Source organism: Diceros bicornis, chromosome 24 (genome assembly GCF_020826845.1).
Source record: "Diceros bicornis minor isolate mBicDic1 chromosome 24, mDicBic1.mat.cur, whole genome shotgun sequence".
In the NCBI taxonomy this organism is placed as follows: Eukaryota; Metazoa; Chordata; class Mammalia; order Perissodactyla; family Rhinocerotidae; genus Diceros; species Diceros bicornis.
In genome coordinates, this window is record NC_080763.1 from 38,515,462 (window position 1) to 38,540,764 (window position 25,303).

General features: G+C 41.0%; 1 protein-coding gene across 1 annotated transcript in view; it reads left to right on the forward strand.

Annotated features, from left to right (window-relative positions):
• The first annotated feature begins 1,528 nt into the window (after positions 1-1,528).
• GOLGA5 (golgin A5) overlaps positions 1,529-25,303 on the forward strand; it is a 38,143-nt gene continuing 14,368 nt past the window's right edge. The window contains exons 1-6 of the mRNA XM_058567580.1: positions 1,529-1,697; positions 3,802-4,378; positions 13,831-14,058; positions 15,415-15,634; positions 16,094-16,217; positions 20,292-20,495. Of these exons, the coding sequence (XP_058423563.1) occupies positions 3,832-4,378; positions 13,831-14,058; positions 15,415-15,634; positions 16,094-16,217; positions 20,292-20,495 (1,323 nt within the window). The 5' untranslated portion in view covers positions 1,529-1,697; positions 3,802-3,831. The remainder of the gene's footprint in view (positions 1,698-3,801; positions 4,379-13,830; positions 14,059-15,414; positions 15,635-16,093; positions 16,218-20,291; positions 20,496-25,303) is intronic.

The window sequence follows — 25,303 nt, forward strand, 5'->3', positions numbered from 1 at the left end:
TCAGTGGTGTCTAAAAGCAAAGGTTTATTTTTCACTTATGTGACATGTTAGATGTGGGATGCTTTACATCTCTTTTCCCTTCCAGGATCCAGGGATTCGGAGCAGCCCCATCTGGGACTGAGATGAAAGAGAGAGAGAAAAGATCAAGAGAGCTGGTGGAAATACATCATGGCTCTTAACACTTTTGCTCTGACTCGGTGAAAGGTGCTTCTGTTCACATTCTATTGGTCAAAGCAAGTCACATGATCACGCCTGACACCAGTGAGGCTGGAAAGGACACTCTTCCTACAGGATGCAGTGGAGTCACATGGCAACCAGTGGTGATGTATAATCTTAACAGAAAGAGCTACTCAATAGTTGGGAATAACAATACCACCTACCACAGGATAATGACAGTATCTTGTTGTCAGAATTAAATGAGGTGAAGCACGTCCAATGCTTAACACTGTATTCTGCACTTAATAAGGGCTCAATAACCACTAGATGCTGTTATTATTACTTCCTGGTGCTGCTGAAAGATTTCTATTCATTGGATTGGGCTAACCCTGACTAGAGAGGAAGAAAAGGAGTTGTAATTACTCCCAGTATTTAATTTGGGGACAATAAAGCATTGAGTCTAAGGGCACGGGCTTTGGAATAATACGGACTCCTTATTAGGGCAGATGATCTAAGTTACTTAACCTTTCTGAGCCTTAGTTTCCTCAACCGAAAACGAGCATCCTTGGGACTATGTTGTAGGTTTGTTGTTAGGGCCAAATTAGCCCAATCCAGTGCACAAAATAGGTGCTGAGTATTTGTTGAATTATTGAATGAGGATTTTAGACTAATTCCAAATATTCAATGAATTGTATGTATAATATAGTTACAATACTGCTGTATGGGGAAGCCCTTTACTGGCCTTTTCCATATTTTGGGTGTCAGCTGAAATGTCACTTCCTTAGAGAGACCTTCCCTGACCACACCATTTAAAGTGCTTTCCCCCTCTAGTTACTTCTGCTTGTTATCTCGTCTTTACAGCTCTAGTAACGCTCTGAAATTGTCTTGTTCATTCACTGATTTATTTAATATCTGTCTCTGCTCCTAGAAAGTAAGCTGCATGAAGTCAGGGCTCTTGTTTTCTGTATGCCCACTTCCTGCCGTGGACCTCAGCGTCTTCATCCGTGCACCTACGCGGCGAAAGAGGAACGGGTAAAAGTGAACGCGGGCCTTTCCCCCTGGTTCTCAGGCCTCGCCCAACTCAGACCTCCAATTCCCTCCAGGCGGGGCACCGCCTCTGTCATCCACGTGCCCCGCAGTGGGGCCCCGCCCCTGGTGGGCGTGGCCTCAAATGTTGTGGCGGCCACGTGGAAGCCGACGTCCGCGTGAGGCGAGCTACGCCACACGCACGCAGGTGCCGCCCCCGCCCCGCCGCAGGCGGAAGAAGGGCGTGGCCGGGCGTGAGGACCCTGCAGCTGCCGGTGCCGCCGCCTGAGTGGCCTGTAGGTGGCTGTTCTCGTCTACCGGCTGCTCAGGCAGCTCGGAAGCCACTCTGTTTTGGGGTCCTCGCCGCCCTTCCACGTCTCCCGGAAGCGGAGGCCGGCCGCCGCAGGTCGGGGACCTGGTCTGCTCAGCCTGGGCCCTCTCCCGGGCGGCTGCTGAGGGAGGGGGCGGCCCAGGAGGGCGACCAGGCCGCGGTGCGGCGGCTCCAGAGTCCTCAGGTGAGGCGGCGGCGTCGAGGGCTCAGTGGGTCGGACGGGTCCGCTTGGGGCGTTAACGGCCTTAGGCGCGGGGGCGGCGTCCCCTTAGCGGCGACTCTGGTCTCTCTGCCCTGTTGGGCGTGAGGAATGGGGCAGGAGAGCCCCCTGGGCCTCCGCCGACGTTGTAGTGCTCCCCGCTTTTCCTCCATCCCCCCACCCCCAGTGTGGTTTGGCCGCTCTTCCCCCTCCGGAGGTCAACGAGCTGGGTAGGGAGCGAAGTGGGGGTCCGATCGCCCACTTGGGATCCTCTGACTGACACTCCCTGGGACCGACCGACTGACCCCCAGCCTCCCTTCCTGTATGTTGACGCCTGGCCTTCAAGCCGGCCCTGCCACCGCCGTCTGCAGACCCACCCCCATCCCACGCATCGCACCCCCTCTCCGCCTCCGTGTGGGCCCTTTCCTGGGGCAGTGCCTGGGGAGTTCTTTGAGGGCTTTGTACCTCTGAAGTCCGTTCGAGATGTTTGTCAACGGGGCAAGTGCCCAGGGCACGTCTTAGTATTTGTTTAATTGGGTAATCAACGTTAAGCTACAGGCTTTAAGTTTTAAAGCCGTATTAACTTTAAATTGGGAGGCGAGGTATACGGAATTAATGTGTTTTGATTGCTTTATTAGGAGAGATAATTTGCCCCCCAGTCATCAGCAGTGTTTACTTAAGAGTAATTCTTTACGTCTGTAGAGAGTTTTATATGTTGCAAAGCACTTGATCTTCATTTTCGTTTGATTTCCCATAAACTCTGTGAAATACGCAGACACGTAAGAGTCCCATTTTGTAAGGAACAGGTTTAGAGGTTGTTTCTTGTTGAGGTTACTCAACAAGAGTAGTTGTTGTACTGAGGCTAGATGGGGAAGGCAGGAGTTAAAAAGTGGGTTGGCTGACTTACATTTGAGGATTTGAGGTGCCATCTCAACTCTGGGGTCTTTCTAAACTTTTTCCCCATTTGTGAAAAAAAGTGCTACCTACCACATAATGTGGTTGTGAAAATTATGTGTGATAAAGATGATGTTTGCACGGCGTCTGACACACAAAAACTAATTCCATTCAGCAGTATTTATGGGTGCCTACCCTGTGCTAGGTGCTGGGAATTCATTGGTGAGCAAAACAGACATGGCCTTAATCCACCTACTGGCCTCCCCGCCTTCCCCAATAGGAGAGACAGAAGAAAAAGAAACATAATTACAAAACATGAAGGGCTGTGAGGGAGAATAGCAGTGTTAACAGAGAATGATAGAACCTAATTTAGATGGAAAGAAAGAGAATTATTTTTGGAGTAGATGACATTCAAGTGAAAACTAAGAACAAGAAAGAGTTAACTATGAAAGAGTGTTCCAGGCGAAAGGAACGGGTGTGTACGTTCAAGAAATGATTGTTTACTTTTTTATACAGTACTCTTCTGTGTCATAAGGACCAATTACCTCATCGTTATTCTGATTCATTGTGTCATGTCAAAAGTACTCAAATATATGTATCAGATGAATGGCTATGCAATCATATTTTTAAATTCTGAACGTAGCTTATTGTGCACATAGTAGGTACTGAGTGTTTAAATTGTTGAAAGTGTACTTTAGACAGATTATGTATGTGCACACCTAATAATAGTGTTGCATTTTAACGTGAAGATAGTTTTTTTATTAATCAGAAGTTTCTTTAAGTTTTAGGACCTTAAAACGAACTTCGGGGAATTATTGTTTTTATTTGGTTGTACTGGCATTTTGCCATATTAGTTAATTGCTGTTGGATGCTTTTGCTACCTTAACATTTACTCTTTGTTGAAATAGGAGTAGTAACAATAGCAGTAGTTGTGAGTATAGTAATAGTAACTACTAAAATGAGTGCCTACTGTGTGCCAGGCATTTCGCAAAGTGTTTTTTATATATTATTTCATCTTAAAACCATCCTATAATGTAAGTACACGTATTTTCCTCATTTTCTAGGTAAAGTTTCTCAGTTTTGGTTAAGAGGCAGGATTAGCCTTTCAATCCAGGACTGTCTGACTCCAGACCCTGGTGTTAACCACTGCGCTCTGCTGTTATGCCACACTGATCACTTTATGTTCTTTTTACAGGTTCACCAATAGGGTTATTCTGTTTCCATCATGTCTTGGTTTGCTGATCTTGCTGGAAAGGCAGAAGATCTTTTAAACCGTGTTGATCAAGGGGCTGCAACAGCTCTCAGTAGAAAAGAGAACACCAGCAACATCATCTATAGTAAAAATACTGACTATTCTGAACTTCACCAGCAAAATACGGATTTGACTTATCAGACTGGACCTAAAGCTGCTTATATTTCCTCAGCAGCTGATAACATTAGAAATCAAAAAGCCACCATCTTAGCTGGCACTGCAAGTGTGAAAGTAGGATCCAGGACATCAGTGGAGGCCTCCCATCCTGTTGAAAACACATCTGTTCCTAGGCCTTCCTCCCAGTTTGTTCGAAGAAAAAAGTCAGAGCCTGATGATGAGCTGCTGTTTGATTTTCTTAATAGTTCACAGAAGGAGCCTACTGGGAGGGTGGAAATCAAAAAAGAAAGGGGCAAGACACCTGTCCTTCAGAGTTCTCGGACAACAAGTGTCAGTTCTCTGAGCACCAGCGCAACCACCACCAAAACCAATGAAGAAAATCCTTCTGGGAGCCAAAGTCATGGTAGTTCATCAGTCTTCTGTTTCTTTTAGAGTTAAGCAAATTGGATGTGTCCTCATAGTCTAAAATATCCTGGTAGTGTGTCTCATTCCCTCTTTTGTTACCTGCCTCACTGGTCTAAGGGCAGGCTCTCTGAAATGTGTGGTGTAAACAAGGGAGACAGCATCGAATACTATTAGCCAATGTACAGTTATAGTAGGGACCTTTGAATGTTGTCGGTAGGGTAACCTTACCCAGCCCAGCATCGAGAAATTATGTGCAAAATGATTCTCTAAGATATTTTAAGATACAAAACAGACAATTTTGAAATCTGGAAGAAGACATATAATTTTGGATTTGGGATTATCTCAATTTATTTATTTTTGTCATTGGGATTATAAAAATGATAGGAGGTTGTACTTCACATATATTCTGGATTGTGAGTTTTTTTGGGTTTTTTTTCCTGCATCCCCCGGAAGTAGAGCTGAAAGACTAAACTTTGATCTAAGTTAAAAGATTGAAGGCATTGACCTAGTAGTGAAGTAAAAGTTTAGAATTCTGGTTTTCAATTGTTTGATTTGCTGTGAAATTACCTCTCAATGTACATCTTCTCACCTACAGAAATGAGATTAATATGGTAATGTGGCTAATTCAGGTACCTACTAACCATTTTTAAATAGCAGTAAACATGATAGGTTCTTGCTGGGGTTCCTTATAAAATTGATGATTAATGGAAGCTTGTTATGTTCTTAAATGTTATAGCTTCTCTGACAATCTTGACTGTTAGTGAATAAAATCTGTCTTGTATCTTCAAGATAAAGTCGTAAAGAGGCAAGGGTTTTGGGCTTTCAAGAGAGGAGCATGCAGTAGCAGTTGATTAATTATGTACACGACTCCTAAATTTCTTCTCAACTATCTTTTGATTAATTCTACAAACATTTATTGAGAACCTACTGGGTGCCAGGATACAGAAATGAATGGGTCAGGTCTAGTGGGTGAGATAGACACGTAAACAGATAGTTTATATACAGTGTAGTAGATGCAGTAATTGAGGTGTCAGTGTTGTGGAAGCATAAAGGAGAAAGTAATTGCCTCAGGTATTCAGTTAAAGAGTCATAGAGGTCTGTAACTTGAGCTGGGTCTTAAAGAATAAATAGGAGTTTTTCAGGTGAAAAAGAGAGGTTGGAGACAGCAGTCAGTGCAGAAATTCTTTAAAAGTCTGGTGGACATAGTCCTGCGAATAGCGAGTGTGAGGTAGACAGCAGTGAAGAAAATGAAGCTAGCAAAGAAAGTTGGGACCTGTTTGTGAAGGCCCTTGTATGCTGCTATTTACTTGTTTCAACTCATTATTCCTGTCAATCATTCTTTCTTGAAGGGTGGTCCCTGGACAACTTGCATTAGAATCACTTGTGTAATTAATAAGAAATGAATTATCGAATTATTTTATTGATTAGTAAAAAATGAATTATTATTAATAAAAAATGAATTATTCAGATTTCCTGAATCAGATTTTCTGGGGATGGACCCAGGGCATCTGAATTTTTTCGTTCTCCAGGTGGTTGCTAGGCCAATAAAAGTTGAAAATGCTGTAGCAATGTGATGCTAATAGAGGTCTTTTAAGCTCGAGTTGACATGAATTATTTTTCTACTTTTAAGGAAAACAGCTTACATTTAATTGTGAAGGATAGATCAAAGAAAACCTGGTTGACCGGGAAATGAGTTAGAACCAGTCAATGCATGGGAGTTATAAAAATTAAATTTTGTTTCTCTAGGGCAGGGTTTCTCAATCTTGGGACTACTGACATTTTGGGCCAAATAATTCTCCACTGTGGGAGGCTGTCCTGTCCTTTGTAGAATGTTCAGCAGATTCCCTGGCCTCTTTTTTGCTTTGCTTTGTTTTGTTTTGTTTTGAGGAAGATTGGCCCCGCGCTAACATCTATTGCCAATCGTTCCTCTTTTTTTCTCCCCAAAGCCACAGTACATAATTGTGTATCACTGTTGTAGAGTTGTAGCTCTTCTATATGCGACGCTGCCTCAGCATGGCTTGATGAGCGGTGAGCAGGTCCGAGCTCAGGATCCGAACTGGTGAACCCTGGCCGCCAGCGCGGAACGCACGGAGTTAACTGCTGCGTCACTGGGCCAGCCCCTCCCTGGCCTCTTAAACCATTAGCAACCCCAGTTGTGACCACCAAAAATGTCTTAATGTGTTGCCAGATGTCCCTAGGGGGGCAAAATAGCCCCAGATTGAGAACCATTGCCCTAGGATGCCTAGAAATGAAATTGCTGAGTTGTAGGGTGTGACGATGTTCAACTACACTAGTTATGAATGCCAGTGTTGTTTTCTGAAGAGGTTGTATCAATTTATGCTTCACCGTCTGCGGTTAAGAGTTCCTTTTGCTCTGCATTCTCACCAACACTTGATATTTTCAATATGACTTTTTATGTTTTGCTAATCAGATGTGAAAAGGTTTGTCATTATTTTTTACTTCTCTCATTACTAATGAGGTTGAGCATCTTTTCAAATATTTGACTATTCAGGTTTCATCTTGTGGGAAGTGCCTAGTGAAGTCTTTTGGTTAATTTTTTCCAATGGATCATTTGTCTTTTTCCTTATTTTTTTTTTTTTTAAAGATTTTATTTATTTATTTTTTCCCCCCCCAAAGCTCCAGTAGATAGTTGTATGTCATAGCTGCACATCCTTCTAGTTGCTGTATGTGGGACGCGGCCTCAGCATGGCCGGAGAAGCGGTGCGTCGGTGCAACCCCGGGATCCGAACCCGGGCCGCCAGCAGCGGAGCACGCCCACTTAACTGCTAAGCCACGGGGCCGGCCCCTGTCTTTTTCCTTATTGATTCATGGATATTCTTTATATATTCTAGATGGTAATTCTTTCTCATCCTCCTCCAGTTTTACCCCTCTAAGGTATCTCAATGAATAGAGTTCTTTTTTTTTTTGTGAGGAAGATCAGCCCTGAGCTAACATCTGCCAATCCTCCTCTTTTTGCTGAAGAAGACTGGCCCTGAGCTAACATCCATGCCCATCTTCCTCCACTCTATATGGGACGCCGCCACAGCATGGCCTGGCAAGCGGTGCGTTGGTGCGCACCCGGGATCCGAACCAGCGAACCCCGGGCCGCCACAGCAGAGCGCGCACACTTAACTGCTTGTGCCACCGGGCGGGCCCCTGAATAGAGTTCTTAGTGTAGTTGAATTTATCAGTCTTTTCTTTATGATTTGGGTTTTTGTGTCTTAGAAAATTTTTCCCTACCCTAAGATCATAAAGATATTTTCCTATAATATCTTCTAAAGTTTTTATGGTTTTGCCTTTCGTATTTAGATGTTCCTAAAGTTGTTTTTTATGAATGATGTGAGGTAGACATCCAATTTCATTTTTCCCACATGGAAATGAGTTATCCTGGCATCATTTTTTGAAAATATTTCCTTTCCCTGTCAATCTGCAGTACCACCTCTGTCATATAGCAAATATCCATCTATACATTGCTCTGTTTCTGGGCACTTAATTCTGTTTCATTGGTTTCTTTGTCTGTGCCAATGCCACAGCAACCTGTGTGTCCAAGATGGCTCTTCATATTTTTCTGTGCATTTATTTAGATTTTCAACAGCACAATAATATCATCTGTGAGTAATAACAGTTTGGTTTCTTCTTAACCCTTTTATCTCTTTAAAAAATTGTTTTCTTGCCTTACTGCATTGGCTAGGACTGAAAACCAATTTTATGTTTTGTCCTTATCTTAATAAGGGAATGCTTTGACTGTTTCACTAAATATGATGTTTATGTTAGGTTTTTCATAGGTACTTTTTATCAGGTTACGGAAGTTTCCGTATATATCTAGTTTGAATATTTTTGTTGAATTTTAGCAGTGTGTTTTCCTATATGTATGAAATATGTATGATTTTTCCTTCTTTAATAATGTGGTATACAAATCAATTGATTTTTTAAAACCTAAAACCAGACTTAACTTTCAGTTTGCTAATATTCTGTTTAGGATTTCTGCATTTATTTCCTAAGTGAGATTGACCTGTAATATTGTTAGGTTTTAGTATTACAGTTATGTTAGCCTTGTAAAATGACTTGGAAAGTTCCTTCTTTTTCCGTTGTCAATTATTCAATGTAAGACTGAGATTATTTATTCCCTGAATGTTTGCTGGAACTCTCTGGTAAAACCCTCAGGGCCTGGGGTATTCTTATTGGAAAATTTTAACTATTGGTTCATTTGGTTTTCCATTTCTTCTGTTTTTGGTGAGTTATGTTTTTTCCCTAAGAATTTGTCTATTTCGTATACATTTTGGGGGATTATATTTATTTTCCTTAATTTCAGGAAAATAATGAAGTTGTCACAGCTGAAACTTTAACACAGTCAGACACTAACCTAATCATTCTTACTAACCCTGCAAAAACCAAAGTTTGATCCCAGATACTACCTGAAGAATATCAATATCTGGAACTGTGCTAAATGCCTATTTTTTTAAAATAGCATTAATGAAGTATAACTGACATACAGTAAGCTACACTTATTTAAAGTATACAGTTTGGGTTTCAACATCATATACATTTAAAAATTTATTGGCCTAATGTTTGTAATATCTCCGTCAGAAGACTATTTTTGGTTATCTTGATCCTCTCTAATATGTTTCTTTTCTATATTGTTAATTTCTGGGTTTTATTGTTAATTTCTGCTTTCTTTGGGTTTGTTTTGCCATTTTTATAACGCTTTTCTTTTGTGAGGAAGATCAGCCCTGAGCTAACATCCATGCTAATCCTCCTCTTTTTGCTGAGGAAGACCGGCTCTGAGCTAACATCTATTGCCAATCCTCCTCCTTTTTTTTTCCCCCCAAAGCCCCAGTAGATAGTTGTACGTCATAGTTGCATATCCTTCTAGTTGCTGTATGTGGGATGTGGCCTCAGCATGGCTGGAGAAGCGGTGCGTCGGTGCGTGCCCGGGATCCGAACCCGGGCCGCCAGGAGCGGAGCGCGCGCACTTAACCGCTACGCCGCCGGGCCGGCCCTTTATAACCCTTAAAGTGGGTGTGTAGCTCATTGATTTTCTTCCTTTCATTTTTATTTATGTATTTTGTGTGTGTGAGGAAGATCAGCCCTGAGCTAACATCTGCCAATCCTCTTTTTTTTTTGCTGAGGAAGGTTGGCCCTGAGCTAACATCCATGCCCATCTTCCACTTTATATGGGACGCCACCACAGCATAGCTTGACAAGCGGGGTGTCTGTGCGCTCCCAGGATCCAAACCTGCGAACTCTGGGCCGCTGAAGCAGAGCGCGCAGACTTAACCGCTTGCGCCACAGGGCCAGCCCCGTTTTCGTTTTTAATGTAAATATTTAAGACTATAAATGTCCTTCTAAATACTACTTTAGATACAGTCATGCGCGGCATAATGGTATATCAGTCAATGACAGGCTGCATGTATGACGGTGGTCCCATGAGATTAGTACCATGTAGCCTAGGTGTATAGTAGGCTGTACCATCTAGGTTTACGTAAGTACATTCTATGATGTTTGCACGACTTGCCTAATGACACGTTTCTCAGAATGTATCCCTGTTGTTAAGCGATATGTGACTTTATATTCCACAGGTTTGGTTATATACTGTATTTGTTTTGGAAATTTCAAACATACCAAAGTAGGAATTGACAACTCCCCTGCCATATTACCTGTTATCCAGCTACAGTAATCAACAGCTCATAGCCATTTTTGTTTCATTCATACCTTCCCATTTTCCATCCCTTGCTTTGCCTCTACCCTCCACAGAATTATTTTGAAGCAAATCAGAGATCTCATGCCATTTCTTTTATGAATATTTCATTTCATTACCCTAAAAAATACAAGCTTTAAAAGCAAACATCCACACTACTGTCAGCTTAAAAATTTAGTAATTCCTTATTATCATCTAGTACCTAGTGTTCAAATTTCCATTTGTCTCATAATTTTTTTTTTACATGTATCAAAATGCACAACAGGCAAATGGCTGTACCTTATGTAACCCACGCCTTTATTATGATAAGGAACATTTTCTTTGCCCAGAAAGTTCCTCATGTCTCTTTCCAGTTAATCTCCCCACCCCATCCCTCCAAGCACCACTGTTCTGATTTTTTTACCTTAGATTAGTTTATATCTGTTCTAAAACTTCATATAAATGGAATCATGTAGTATGTACACTTTCTTATCTGATTTCTTCTACTCAACACATTAGTGAGATTCATCCATGTTATTGGGTATATCAATAGTTTGTTCTTTTTTTATTGTTCTGTATTCTGTTATCCACCATTTATCTGTTTGTTTTTTAATGGACATTGGGATTGTTTTCAGTTTTTGGTTATTGTGAATAAAGCTACTATGAACATTTTTGTACAGTACTTGCCTTTTTGTAGGAAAATGTTTTCATTTCTTTTGGTTAAATACCTAGGAGTGGAATCACTGGGTCAAATGGTAGGTGCATGTTTAATTTCATAAGAAACTGTGGGGCTGGCCCCGTGGCTTAGCGGTTAAGTGCTCGCGCTCTGCTGCTGGTGGCCCGGGTTCAGATCCCGGGCACACACCGACGCACCGCTTCTCCGGCCAAGCTGAGGCCGTGTCCCACATACAGCAACTAGAAGGATGTGCAGCTATGACATACAACTGTCTACTGGGGCTTTGGGGGGAAAATAAATAAAATTATTAAAAAAAAAAACTGTGAAACCTTTTTCCACAGTGGTTATACCATTTTATACTTCCACCAGCAATCTATGATAGTTCCAGTTGTTCCATATCCTTGCCAGCATTTGTTGTTGTCTTTTTTTTTATTGAGGTCATAATAGTTTATAACATTGTGAAGTTTTAGTTGTACACTATTATTTGTCAGTCACCATATAAATGTTCCCCTTTACCCCTTATGCCCACTCCCCAACCCCCTTCCCCTCTGGTAACCACTAGTCTGTTCTCTTTGTCCATGTGTTAGTTTATCTTCCACATCTGAATGAGATCATACAGTGCTTGTCTTTGTCTCTCTGGCTTATTTCACTTAACATAATACCCTCAAGGTCCATCCATGTTGTTGTGAATGGGACAATTTGGGTTTTTTTTTAATGGCTCAGTAGTATTCCATTATATATATGCCACATCTTCTTTATCCATTCGTCAGTCACTGGGCACTTGGGTTGCTTCCACGTCTTGGCTGTTGTGAATAATGCTGTAGTGAACATAGGGGTGCATAAGTCTCTTTGAAGTGTTGATTTCAAGTTCTTGGGATAAATACCCAGTAGTGGGATAGCTGGGTTGTACCGTATTTCTATTTTTAATTGTTTTGAGAAATCTCCTACTGTTTTCCATAGTGGCTGTACCAGTTTGTATTCCCACCAGCAGTGTATGAGGGTTCCCTTTTCTCCACAGCCTCTCCAGCATTTGTTATTTTTTTGTCTTGGTGAGTAAAGTGATATCTCAGTGTAGTTTTTTTTTTTTTTTTATAATTTTATTTATTTATTTTTTTTCCCCCAAAGCCCCAGTAGATAGTTGTATGTCATAGCTGCACATCCTTCTAGTTGCTGTATGTGGGACGCCATGTATGTGGGACGTGGCCTCAGCATGGCCGGAGAAGTGGTGCGTCAGTGCACGCCCGGGATCCGAACCCGGGCCGCCAGCAGCAGAGCTCGAGCACTTAACTGCTAAGCCACGGGGCCGGCCCATCAGTGTAGTTTTGATTTGCATTTCCCTGATGATTAGTGATGTTGAACATCTTTTCATGTGTATGTTGGCCATCTGTATATCTTCTTTGGAAAAATGTTCAGATCCTCTGCCCATTTTTTGATTGGGTTGTTTGGTTTTTGTTGTTGAGTTGTGTGTGTTCTTTATATATTTTGGAGATTAACCCCTTGTCGGATATGTGATTTGCAAATATTTTCTCCCATTTGATGGGTTGTCTTTTCATTTTGTTGCTGGTTTCCTTTGCCTTGCAGAAGCTCTTTAGTCTGATGAAGTCCCACTTGTTTATTTTTTCTTTTGTTCCCCTTGCCTGAGGAGACATGGCATTTGAAAGGATCCTTCTAAGACTGAAGTCAAAGAGTGTACTGCCTGTATTTTCTTCTAGGAATTTAGGTGTTGTCTTTTTATTTATTTATTTATTTATTTTAATTAATTTATTTTTTTGTGAGGAGATCAGCCCTGAGCTAACATCTGCCAATCCTCCTCTTTTTTTTCTTTTTTTGCGGAGGAAGATTGGCCCTGGGCTAACATCTCTGCCCATCTTCCTTCACTTTCTATGGCACGCCGCCACCGCATGGCTTGCCAAGTGGTACATCAGTGCGCGCCCAGGATCCGAACCAGCGAACCGCGGGCCACCGCAGAGGAGCTTGCACACTTAACCGCTTGCGCCACCAGGCTGGCCCCAGGTGTTGTCTTTTTAATTTTAGCCATTCCAGTGGGTGTGTATTGGTTCTCATTGTGGTTTTAATTTGCATTTCTTTGATCACTAAAGATGTTGAGAACTTTTTCATATGATTATTGATTATTTGTTCATCTTCCTTTGTAAAGTGTCAAGTCTTTTGCCCATGTAGTTATACAAATTAAAAACAAGATCAATCTGAATTCATGAGTCTTTGGGTGAGGCATTTTATTTTATTTTATTTTTTATTTCGGTAACATTGGTTTATAACATTATGTAAATTTCAGGATGTACATCATTATGCTTCTATTTCTGCATACATTACATCATGTTCACCACCCAAAGACTAAGTACAGTCCATCACCACACACATGTGCCTAATCATCCCTTTGGCCCTCCTCCCTCCCCCCTCCCCTCTTCCCCTCTGGTAACCACCAATCCAATCTCTGTCTCTATGTGTTTGTTTTTTGTTGTTTTTATCTTCTACTTGTGAGTGAGATCATACAGTATTTGACTTTCTTCGTCGGACTTATTTCACTTAACATAATACCCTCAAGGTCCATCCATGTTGTCACAAATAGCTGGATTTCATCGTTTCTTATGGCTGAGTAGTATTCCATTGGGTAAGGCATTTTAGATTCCAATTTGCTAAACAAATGACTCTGACCTGTTGTTACTCTCCTTGGCTTGAAACCCACAGCTGTTCTTTTGTGCCTTTCCAATATTTTCAATGTTGAACTTCTCCCTTTTTTCCCAAAATGATTCAGAGACAGAAGACCGAAATCCTTTTTATCTAAACCCAACCACTTAAATTATCTCTGATTTTCTCCTTCCTAGAACTGTATTCTTGTATCTATTCTTTATCACCATTCATTCAGTGTATTCAGACTTTGAGGATCCTTAAAGGTCTATAAGCTCCATATATGAGAATGAAATTTCATCAGAGGGAAGTCCATTGAGAATTTGTTTACTTTTTGTGGTATTTTAGCTATAGCAGTCAACTTGAGCCAAAAGGCATTCTACCAAAGTAGGCTACTAATCTGTATGTAGTGAGCATTCCAATGTAACAAAAATGTATTCCTTTTTTACAGAAGCCTCTAATAATTCAGATTCTTGCCATGAAGTACAAGAGGATTCTTCAAAGGAAAATGTATCATCAGATGTTGCCTGCGCTGATCACAACCCGGCACCTACTGATGATGGCAAATCACATGAACTATCTAATCTTCGGCTAGAGAATCAACTGCTGAGGAATGAGGTTCAGTCTTTAAATCAAGAAATGGCCTCGTTACTTCAAAGATCCAAGGAAACTCAAGAAGGTAGAGCCTTGTTTACATTGTCCAGGATTAGGAATTTAACATTTCAAAAATAAACTAAAAACTTGATTACATCTAAACTATTGAAATATTTTAAATGGGACTTGTAAAATAGTGTTTTCATAGAAATATAGGGCCCACATTTGGAAATGGGACCAATTGTCTTCCTACCAACCCAAAACACGGAACATTGGCTTGTTTGGTCATTCTTTAGGAACCGTGAAATTTAAGAACTGAGCAGGACAGAACATTGGTAATCGTCTGGTTTATTTAGTTGATTGATTCTGAACCTTCAAGAGGAACTGTCCATGAACCAAAGATGGGGTTAAGTGAAGCGGTGGCCACTAGTAGGCAGGGTCACAATATTGCGCTGCTCTCGGGGACATAAAATGAACATGAAATTCAGTTTGAATAGTACCCTCTGGAATTGTGCAGGGAAGTGACCCTAGAGTAGAAAACCCACAGATTGCTCAGAAATGGGTAATTAAAAAGTAAATAATCCCATAACCCAGGTAGCGATGGTGCAGTATGTTAGCGTTACTGTAAGTGTGGCTGAGGAGAAAACAAAAGAGAGAGGAAATCTCTGCCTTGGTTCCCGGGGGTGATTAGAAAGGAGTGTGGGGACAGTGGGAAAAGTTTTGCCAAGACATGGATGGAGGCCCAGAACAGTACAATAGGAAGGTAGTCTAAGATTTGTTAGACTGACTTTAGAAAAAGCTTCATTCTACCCACACTAATGTAGATGTAGAGCTTTCCTGAGACCCTGTAGGGTTTGCTTCAATAATAAGAAAAGAATTTTTTTGCTGACAAACTACAATTACAGATGATATATGAAGGTGTGGAAATCTGTACCGCTTTGGTCTTTTTGCACCAATTTCCTAGGTTAGAAGAATAACATCTTTTTGCCACCATAATTGAAAGAAACAGATTCTTCTCTGTGTTTATCTTCAGGTTTTGTTTTTGTTTGTTTTGGTCTGACTAGGGTGTACATTGTCTACCCTTGATTTGGATTTGCATTCTTTCCTGTCTCTAGCAGAACTCCACAAATCCACTGACTGTTTTAGTGTTGTGAACTCTCAGCTATCTACTGGTTTTGGCTCCCAAATGCTTTTTGATATATCTCCAGGAAAAAACCATTTGTAGAAGAACAGCTAGTGTTATGCCCCCTTTCCAACCTATTAACTCTAATATAGATGGGAATGTCGGCCCTGAAAATGTTTTGGAGCAAAAAATTTAAAGATACTTGTAAGCTCCCAATTTTGGCAATAAGTGAAATACTAAAGGGACTCAAAGGAAAATCTGTGTCTGCTCAGAGAAAGATGCGTTTGCTTGAACAAAGAAATTTCATTTTTTTCTTAGAATTAAACAGAGCAAGAGCAAGAGTTGAAAAGTGGAATGTTGACCATTCAAAGAGTGATCGAATAACTCGAGAACTTCGAGCCCAAGTAGATGACCTGACTGAAGCGGTGGCTGCAAAGGATTCCCAGCTGGCTGTACTGAAAGTGAGACTGCAAGAAGCTGACCAGCTACTGAGTACTCGCACAGAAGCGTTAGAGGCCTTACAGAGTGAAAAGTCACGGTAGCCAATTCTATTAATAATGAAAAAATGAGCTAGAGTGATTCTTTCCAGTACAAGTAGTGATAAACATTGTAGTGTGTCCTACCTTATCAAAATTTAGCTTTTGGAAATTTATAAGAGGGAAAATTTATCTTTTGGTGCTCTTGGAAATGTATGTGATTAAAAATGGATTTATTATTTGAATCTTGAGAGGCATTATTAGCAAATTCTGAATTTAAAAATATTTGAAGAGCATAGTGTCATTAATCTTTCAACATATAGTGATACGTGCTGTGCGCTTATATATGGATGCCTAAAAATATAGATTAGGTTCCATTAAAAGGGAAAAAGATTTTCTTTAAGAATGTTTTAGTTAAACCATCTTTTTTGTGCCAGCAAGCTGATGCTCTAAAAATTATTCTACCTTATCATTTGTACACTGTGGAAATGAGTTACTTCAAGTGATGTGTTTTCTTTTAGAATAATGCAGGATCACAGCGAAGGTAGTAGCCTGCAGAATCAAGCTCTGCAGACCCTTCAGGAGAGACTGCATGAAGCGGATGCCGCTCTGAAGAGAGAGCAGGAGAGCTATAAACAAATGCAGGTTAGAATGGGAGACCACAGAGTCCTGTTGTTACTGGGACGAGGAGGAGTGGCTTTATGCTGTTTTATAACACATTTACTCTTTAATAAGATTCTGTTTCTGTGACAAAAGCCAAGTATTTGAAAATTTAGCTTGATCCTTGCTAAATTTATTTAATTTTATGTATTGAAATATGATTCAAATAGTTAATATGCATTAGAGATAGAAATCTTTTCATTTAATTTAGTTGTACAACCAGTGTTACCATTATTTGATTAAAAGCTGATTTGGGGGCCGGCCCCGTGGCTTAGCGGTTAAGTACGCGCGCTCTGATGCTGGCGGCCTGGGTTCGGATCCCGGGTGCGCACTGACACACGGCTTGTCCCGCCATGCTGGGGCCACGTCCCATGTACAGCAACTAGAAGGATGTGCAACTATGACATACAACTATCTACTGGGGCTTTGGGGGAAAAAATAAATAATTTTATAAAAAATTATAAAAAATAATAATAATAAAAATAAATAAATAAAAGCTGATTTGGGGCATCTTGTTTATTTTTTTTTATTTAAGCTTTTTCTGATTCTAGTTTAATGAGATTTATTTATTTCATAAGAAAATTGTACGTAATATTTAGAGTTTTACTCTTAAATGAACTTTTTCATCTAGTTCAGTGATTCACAACCCTGTCTACACATTAGAATCACCTCTGTAGCTTTTATTTATTTATTTATTTTAAAGATTTATTTATTTATTTTCCCCCCAAGGCCCCAGTAGATAGTTGTATGTCATAGCTGCACATCCTTCTAGTTGCTGTATGTGGGACGCAGCCTCAGCATGCCCGGAGAAGCGGTGCGTCGGTGCGTGCCCAGGATCCGAACCCCGGGCCGCCAGCAGCGGAGCACGCGCACTTAACCGCTAAGCCACGGGGCCAGCCCCTCTGTAGCTTTTAATACTTTCTGGTGCCAGGTCTCCACCCCCAGAGAGTCTGATCCCATTGTATGAGGTAGGGCATAGACGTTGGTGTTGTGGTTTTACGAGATTCGCAGATGTATCTAATGGGCAGTCGGGGTTGAGAACCTCTGGTGCAGGCTATCTTTCAAACAGGTGAAAATATTTCAGCCCTGAAAGTAAATATCAGCTAATGTTGGTTTTTAAAATATTTTATTAATATATTTTATTTAAGACAGTATATCTAAAGTACTGTCATCTCAACATGTAGTTAATATTAAAAATTATTAATAAGGGGCCGGCCTGGTGGCTCAAGTGGTTAAGTGCGCGTGCTCCGCTGTGGCGGCCGGCCCGGGGTTCGCCAATTCGGATCCCGGCACACACTGATGCACTGCTTGGCAAGCCATGCTGTGGCGGAGTCCCATATAAAGTGGAGGAAGATGGGCACGGATGTTAGCCCAGGGCCAGTCCTCCTCAGCAAATAAAGAGGAGGATTGGGCCGGCCCCATGGCTTAGCGGTTAAGTGCACGCGCTCCGCTGCTGGCGGCCCGAGTTTGGATCCCGGGCGCGCACCGATGCACCGCTTCTCCGGCCATGCTGAGGGCACGTCCCACATACAGCAACTAGAAAGATGTGCAGCTATGACATACAACTATCTACTGGGGCTTTGGGGGGAAAAAATAAATAAATAAAATCATTAAAAAAAAAAAAAAGAGGAGGATTGGCAGATGTTAGCACAAGGCTGATCTTCTCACCAAAAAAAAAAATTATTAATAAGATATTTTACATTCTTTTTTGCATACAGATTCTTTAAAATATGGTATATTTTACACTTCAGTCATTAAATTTTCTTCTGAGATATGTGATCTGTGTTTTGAGTTCATAAGATTTACAGGTGAAAAAATAAATTCGCATAACCAAGTTGTTCTAAACATACTCAGAAGGTTTCCAGTAACAGACAATTCTTCAAAAAGTTAAACGTAGGGTTACCACATGACCCAGCAATTCTACTGCTCAGCACATACTCAAGAGAAATGAAAATATATGTCCACACAAAGACTTGTACATGAATGTTCATAGCAGAATTATTCATGGGAGTCCCAAACTGGAAACAATACACGTCTATCAATTTCTTTTTTAATTTTATTTATTTATTTTTTCCCCCAAAGCCCCAGTAGATAGTTGTATGTCGTAGCTGCACATCCTTCTAGTTGCTGTATGTGGGACGCTGCCTCAGCGTGGCAGGAGGAGCTGTGCGTCGGTGTGCGCCCGGGATCCAAACCCGGGCTGCCAGTAGTGGAGCGCGAGCACTTAACCGCTAAGCCACGGGGCTGGCCCTGTCTATCAGTTTCTGAATGGATGAACAAAATGTGGTATATCCATACAAGGAGATGTTATTCAGCCATAAAAAGGAGTGAAGTGAGCCAGCCCTGATGGCCTAGTGGTTAAAGCTCAGCACATTCTGCTTCAGCGGCCCAGGTTCGGTTCCCGAGTGCAGAGCCACACTACTTGTCTGTCAGTAGCCATGCTGTGGCAGCAGCTCACATAGAAGAACTAGAGCAACTTACAGCTAAGATGTACAACTATGTAGTGGGTCTTTGCGGAAGAAAAGAAAAAAAGGAAGATTGGCAACAGATGTTAGCTCAGGGAGAATCTTTCCCAGCAAAAAAAATAAAAATAAAAAAATTTTTAAAAAAAGGAGTGAAGTATTGATTGATGCTACAACATGGATGAACCTTTAAAACATTATGCTAAGTGAAAGAAGGCAGATACAAAAGGCCACAAATTGTATGATTCCACTTATATGAAATGTCCAGAATAGACATATCTATAGAGAAAGAAAGTAGATTAATGGTTGCCAGGGGCTGGGAGGGAGGGAGGAATGGGTAGAGGATTTCTTTTTGGGGTGAAAATGTTCTGAAATCAATAGTGGTAATGGTTGCACAACTCTGAATATGCTAAAAACCAATGAATTATACACCTTAAAAGGGTGAACTTGATGGTATATGAATTATATCTCCATAAATCTGTTGCTAATTGAATTGACTCTTAGTTTTTACGTTTAAATTTAAATTCATTAAAATGAATAAACTTAAAAATTCAGTTCTCAGGGCCGGCCCCATGGCGTAGCAGTTAGGTGCGTGCACTCCGCTGCTGGTGGCCCGGGTTCGGATCCTGGACACGCACCGATGCACCGCTTGTCAGGCCATGCTGTGGTGGCGTCCCATGTAAAGTGGAGGAAGATGGGCACAGATGTTAGCTCAGGGCCAGTCTTCCTCAGCAAAAAAAGAGGAGGATAGGCGTGAATGTTAGTTCAGGGCTGCTCTTCCTCACAAAAAAAAAAATTCAGTTCTCAGTTGCATTAGACACATTTCACATGCTCAGGAGGCATCAGCAGTGGTCCTCTTGCTCCTTTTCTTCAAAACAGGAGTTAACACTGGCCAGAGGTTTGTGGGCTTTAGTTATTGGTGTGTAACTCGACATGCTTTCTCACGTCTGCCTCACCTTCTGAGTTTTTTGATGATGGGAGCTTTTGAGAATGAAGATAAAATATAAATAATTCTCAGAACTAGATAGGCTAGTAAGTGACAGGCCATGTGTTTTTTAGAATGTGCTTTAAAAATTTCTTAAGCTAAAAAATTACATTGAATAGTTTATTAGAAAATTTGAAATAAAGGGAAAATGTTAGCCATGCTATTAGCAAAGATGTAGCTATTTACTTCTGTCTTCCATTTGTTTCGTCACAGACTTTCTAGTTTTCTGTAGGCCTATCATCCCTTGATAAGCTAGTATCAGACCAGAGCTAGTATCCAAGTGACCAGATTCAAGTGGAAAATTTCTTAAAAAACAGATTTTCAAGCCCTTCAAGACAGATTTTCAGTCTTGGAAATTCCAATTCAGTAAGCCTGGGGAAGGCCTTGGGTGGCTGTACTTTTAACAAACTCCCTGATTTTGATGCATTGCCATGTTTGGGAACCACAACCTTAGATTCCCTTTTCTTCAGTTCCTAACAAATTAAGAAGTTTTATACCTCCCTGTTATGTTGTTGTGCTGAGCTAGTAAATTCCATAAGATGTCTGAATGGATGGTTGTAAAACATATCTCAAAGCAAAATGATATAAGTATGATACAAAAATTTGTCACAGAGTGAGTTTGCTGCACGCCTTAATAAAATGGAAGTGGAACGTCAGAGTTTGGCAGAAGCAGTTACTCTGGCAGAAAGAAAATACTCAGATGAGAAGAAGAGAGTTGATGAGATGCAGCAGCAAGTCAAGATGTGTAAGTCCAACTTGGAGTCCTCTAAGCAGGAATTAATTGACTACAAGCAGAAAGCTACTCGAATACTCCAGGTAAGCATGAAATGGACAGGTTTGAATGTTAAGATATGCCAGTTAACCAAGAGACACTTTGAGACTCTGTATAGACCTGTGAGATGGTTTGTTCATGTTTGGCTGGCTCACTTCAGATGCCTTACTCTACTCAGAAACACTGTAAAAAAGGTGCAGTGTCTCTTGTTCCTACTACTGTTTTTTCTTTTATTTAAGGTTCATTCTACCACTACCTAGTTCAGGTCTTCAATCTATCACCTTAATCAGTGTGATAATATTGTTTGCTGTTAAACAGTCGTTTTATTCTTCTTTTTGATCCTCTGTTGAATTTTTCAGAACAACTGGTCTAGGTCTCCTTCAGCTCTCAGAATCACCTCACCTAGCTTTTCCCCCGCTCCCCTAGATCCAAGATGACCTTACCTTCTGCTTTACTAAAAACAACTGCAGTGGGGGCCGGCGTGGTGGCGTAGTGGTTAAGTTCGTGCGCTATGCTTTGGCAGCCCCGGGGTTCACAGGTTCGGATTCTGGGTGCAGACCTACACACCACTCATCAAGCCATGCTGTGGCGGTGTCCCACATATAAAGTGGAGGAAGACTGGCACAGATGTTAGTTAGCTCAGGGGCAATCTTCCTCAAGCAAAAAGAGGAAGATTGGGAACAGATGTTAGCTCAGGGCAGTCTTCCTCACCAAAAAAAAAAAAAAGACTGCAGTCATCTGATGTACTTTTAAACTTCTCTTTCCTTTGCCTCTCATATCAGAGGGAAAATGTCTCCTTTCATTTTTTTTTTTTCTAGGATGATTTTTGTACCTGTGCCTTGATTCTATATCTTCCCACCTCATTTAAGCCCTTTCTCCATAAGTCTATCCTCTCCCTCTGTATCTTTCTGCTGCTGCCTTCTGGCTCAGCTTACCCAAGAGCACATGGTTACATAGTGGATAAGAATGAAGACTAGATCTTGGAACTCTTGTGTAAGGAAAAAAACAATCCTTTTGGCTTTTTTGACCACTTTAATCCATTTCCCTGTCCTCCTTTCTTTCGATAGACTGCTGTCTTCGTTTTAGAGCTGTTAACTTTAACTCCTTCATGTAATTTCTGTCTCCACTACATTTCTGAAATTGTCTTCTCAAAAGTCTTTAATGACCTAAATATATTTTTTCTGTGCTTTTGTTAGTTTCCATCCGCTTTGATTTTGGTAGAGCACTTGACACCATTAACCCTCCTACTTCCTTGAAACTCTTGCCTTGTAATGCCACCTGCACTGCCTTAGCTCTCCTCGTCCTCTTTTGCTGCTGTTTCTGTCTCGGTTGGGCCCTCTTCTCGGTCTCCAAAGAGGAAGAATCCTCTCAAATTCTGTCCTAAACAGAACTTTTTGTTATTCTTTGTTTCTTTGCATTGTCATATACTCACTCTGCTTCTGTCACCTGGATGTGGCTTCAGCATGTCTTCAGCTCTCACTTCCTGACCTGTTTCTAAATGTCTGCAGTGCTTCTCTACAGGGAATGTCCCAATTCTCAACAACCCAGCTTCTCCTTCGTTCTCCTATTTTGATAAATATTATTGCCATCTTGCCAGGCAGTAGAGCTTGAAACTGCAGTGTCATGTTGACTCCATCTTTTCCTTTAGCCCCTACCTCCTGTTGGTTATGAACAACTTTTTGATTCCCTTCATGAAATATCATGTCCATCTCCTCCAAATTATTCTTTCTAAATATTTTTGTTGTATCCCTCTAATTTGTTAAATCATTTAAAAGTTACTTATTGAGTACCTAGCTATTCGCTAGGCACTATGATAGGTGGTGAGGATACAAAGCTCAAAAGATGTGTCCTCTTTCTTTCTTTTTTTTTTTTTTTGTGAGGAAGATCAGCCCTGAGCTAACATCCATGCTAATCCTCTTTTTGCTGAGGAAGACCGGCTCTGAGCTAACATCTATTGCCAATCCTCCTCATTTTTTTCCCCCAAAGCCCCAGTAGATAGTTGTATGTCATAGATGCACATCCTTCTAGTTGCTGTATGTGGGACGCGGCCTCAGCATGGTTGGAGAGGCGGTGCGTCAGTGCGCACCCGGGATCCGAACCCGGGCCACCGGTAGTGGAGTGTGCGCACTTAACTGCTAAACTACGGGGCCGGCCCTGTGTCCCCTTTCTTAAAGGAGTTTTCAGTTCAGTGGAAAGACAGTGAGGTCATTGATGTGATGAAATTATTGATGCAGTAAGCCCTTAAAATCTGTCCGGGGATGTCAGGGATCACTGGAGATGCTGTATAAAAAGGAAGTTGACAGGTGAGTAGGAAGACTTGTAGGGAAGAGATTTCAGATAGGACAGCCTGTGCCAGAGCAAAGGGGGCCTGAGGGAACAGATGTATTTAGTGGACTGCAGCTAGTTCGCTATTGCTGGAGCTTAAAGTATTAGAGATTAAGAGATGGGAGATAAAACTCAAAGACAGAAGGCAGATCTTGGGGGGCCTTGCATACCATGCAAAGAAGTTTTGAGTTTATCTTATAGGTGATGGTAGGGGGTAGGAGGGTTAATTTGAGTAGCATGATCAGATTTGAGTATAAGAACTATGACAGTGATGAGGTTAGGGGAGAGCTGGATCTCCATTTCGTTTACTGTTGTAGCAGGCAGCACAGTGCCTGGCCCTTAGGTACTCAGTAAGTTGTTGAATACATTGAAGGGATAAGGGATGGGATGGTAAGATGTAGATGGTGAAGAGGTGAGTATCAAAAATAATGGTAAGAAATAATGAGGATCTGATCTAAGTTCGTGGCAGTGGGAATGGCAAACAGGCCACCTAAGAGAAATGTAGGAGGTAGAATATCTGAGACTTGGAGATTTAATTGGAGGAAGGGGAAGTGGCAGATGGAATCTAGGATGACTCCAAGTTTCTGGTTTGAGTGTATGAGTGATGTTCCCCTGTACTACAAAAGGGAAAACAGGAAAGACAACAGGCTAGGGTTGATGGAGATTGTGACAAGTTATGGAGAGTTCGCAAGGTTGATGTGACATTAAGGTGAAAGCTTCAGGAAGGCAATCAGAAATACTGGCCTGAGGAGTCTGGGCATCAGCCATGTGGAGATATAAAGTCATGTTTATTATAGAAAATTTGAAAAATACAAAGTTTGAAGAAGGCATCCGTAATTCTACCACATAGGAAAAACTATTTTTGATGGAGGAGAGTGACTGTCACACATTTATATTTAAGGTGAAAGAGCTGATGGTCCTTATTATTACTGGCCTAGAATTATAGCACTTTTTAAACTAATTTTTCCACATCAAGTCTCTTCTCCCAACTCATCCTTTATAGCAAGGGTCGGCAAAGTTTTTCTGTAAAGGGCCAAATAGTACATATTATAGGCTTTGTGGGCTATACATGGTCTCCATCACATAGTCTTTGTTTTTATTTCTTACGATCCTTTAAAAATGTAAAAACCATTCTTAGCTTTCAGGCTGTACAGAAACAGGCCACAGCTCAGATCTGGCCCATCAGCTGTAGTTTGTGGACACCAGCTTTATACCACTGCCAGATTAACCCTCCTAAAATGCATCTCTGGTCATATCGCTTCCTGTCTACTTTTTGGTCATTTGTTTTAGCCTACCAAATAAAATTAAAACATGTTAGCCTCGCATCTGAAGCTCCCACAGATTGGTCCTCACATCCTATCTGAGCACATCTCAAAATACTTTCTTATAGGCCCTCATGCTTTTGCATTTTTATGTTTTGTCTTTTGTTTTCTCTATACCTGTTAAAATCTTAGCCATTTTTCAAGACTGCTGTCTTTCAAGTAAAGCCATTTCTTTCCCAGAAGTCGTTTCTCCTGCTTGGAACTCTGCAAGTCCATATCCCTCTCTCAACTTGTGTTTGTTACCTTCTACTGGATAACTTCCCCTTTTTGTTTATAAGGCAGAGGGTATTATCCGGAGTGAGGGACATTCTCTTATTACACAGAACGTTTAGCACAGTGTCAAACCCATTGTCTCTGCTCCATAAATATTTGTTAAGTAGAATGTGAGAGAGAAAAAAAAGCATGAGAAAGGATGAGAAGAAAATATGAGAAAAATCCTGTTAATAACAAGTTTTCAACAATAACGTGGTCCTAGGGACCTTATTATTATTATTTTTTTTTAGCATTCCAAAGCATTTTATTTATTTATTTATTTTTCATGTTTTGGCATACCTTTTATTTATTTTTTAATTTTTTGTTTATTGCAGTAACATTGGTTTATAACATTGTATAAATTTCAAGTGTACATCATTATACTTCTGTTTCTGCATAGATTACATCATGTTCACCACTGCAATACTAATTACAACCCGTCACCACACACATGTGCCAAATTATCCCTTTTGCCCTCCTCCCTCCCCCCTCCCCCTCTGGTAACCACCAATGCAATCTCTGTCTCCATGTGTTTGTTTGTTGTTGTTATTATCTACTGCTTAATGAAGGAGATCATACGGTATTTGACCTTCTCCCTCTGACTTATTTCACTTTGCATAATACCCTCAATGTCCATCCATGTTGTCACAAATAGCTGGATTTCATCGTTTCTTATGGCTGAGTAGTATTCCATTGTGTATATATACCACATCTTTATCCATTCGTCCCTTGATGGGTACTTAGGTTGCTTCCAAGTCTTGGCTATTGTGAATAACGCTGCAATGAACACAGGGGTGCATGTAGCTTTATGCATTGATGTTTTCAAGTTCTTTGGATAAATACCCAGCAGTGGAATAGCTGGATCATATGGTAGTTCTAGCCTTAATTTTTTGAGGAATCTTCCTAGGGACATTATTATCCAAGGACACTGTACAGCAAGGCTGTGTTGCATT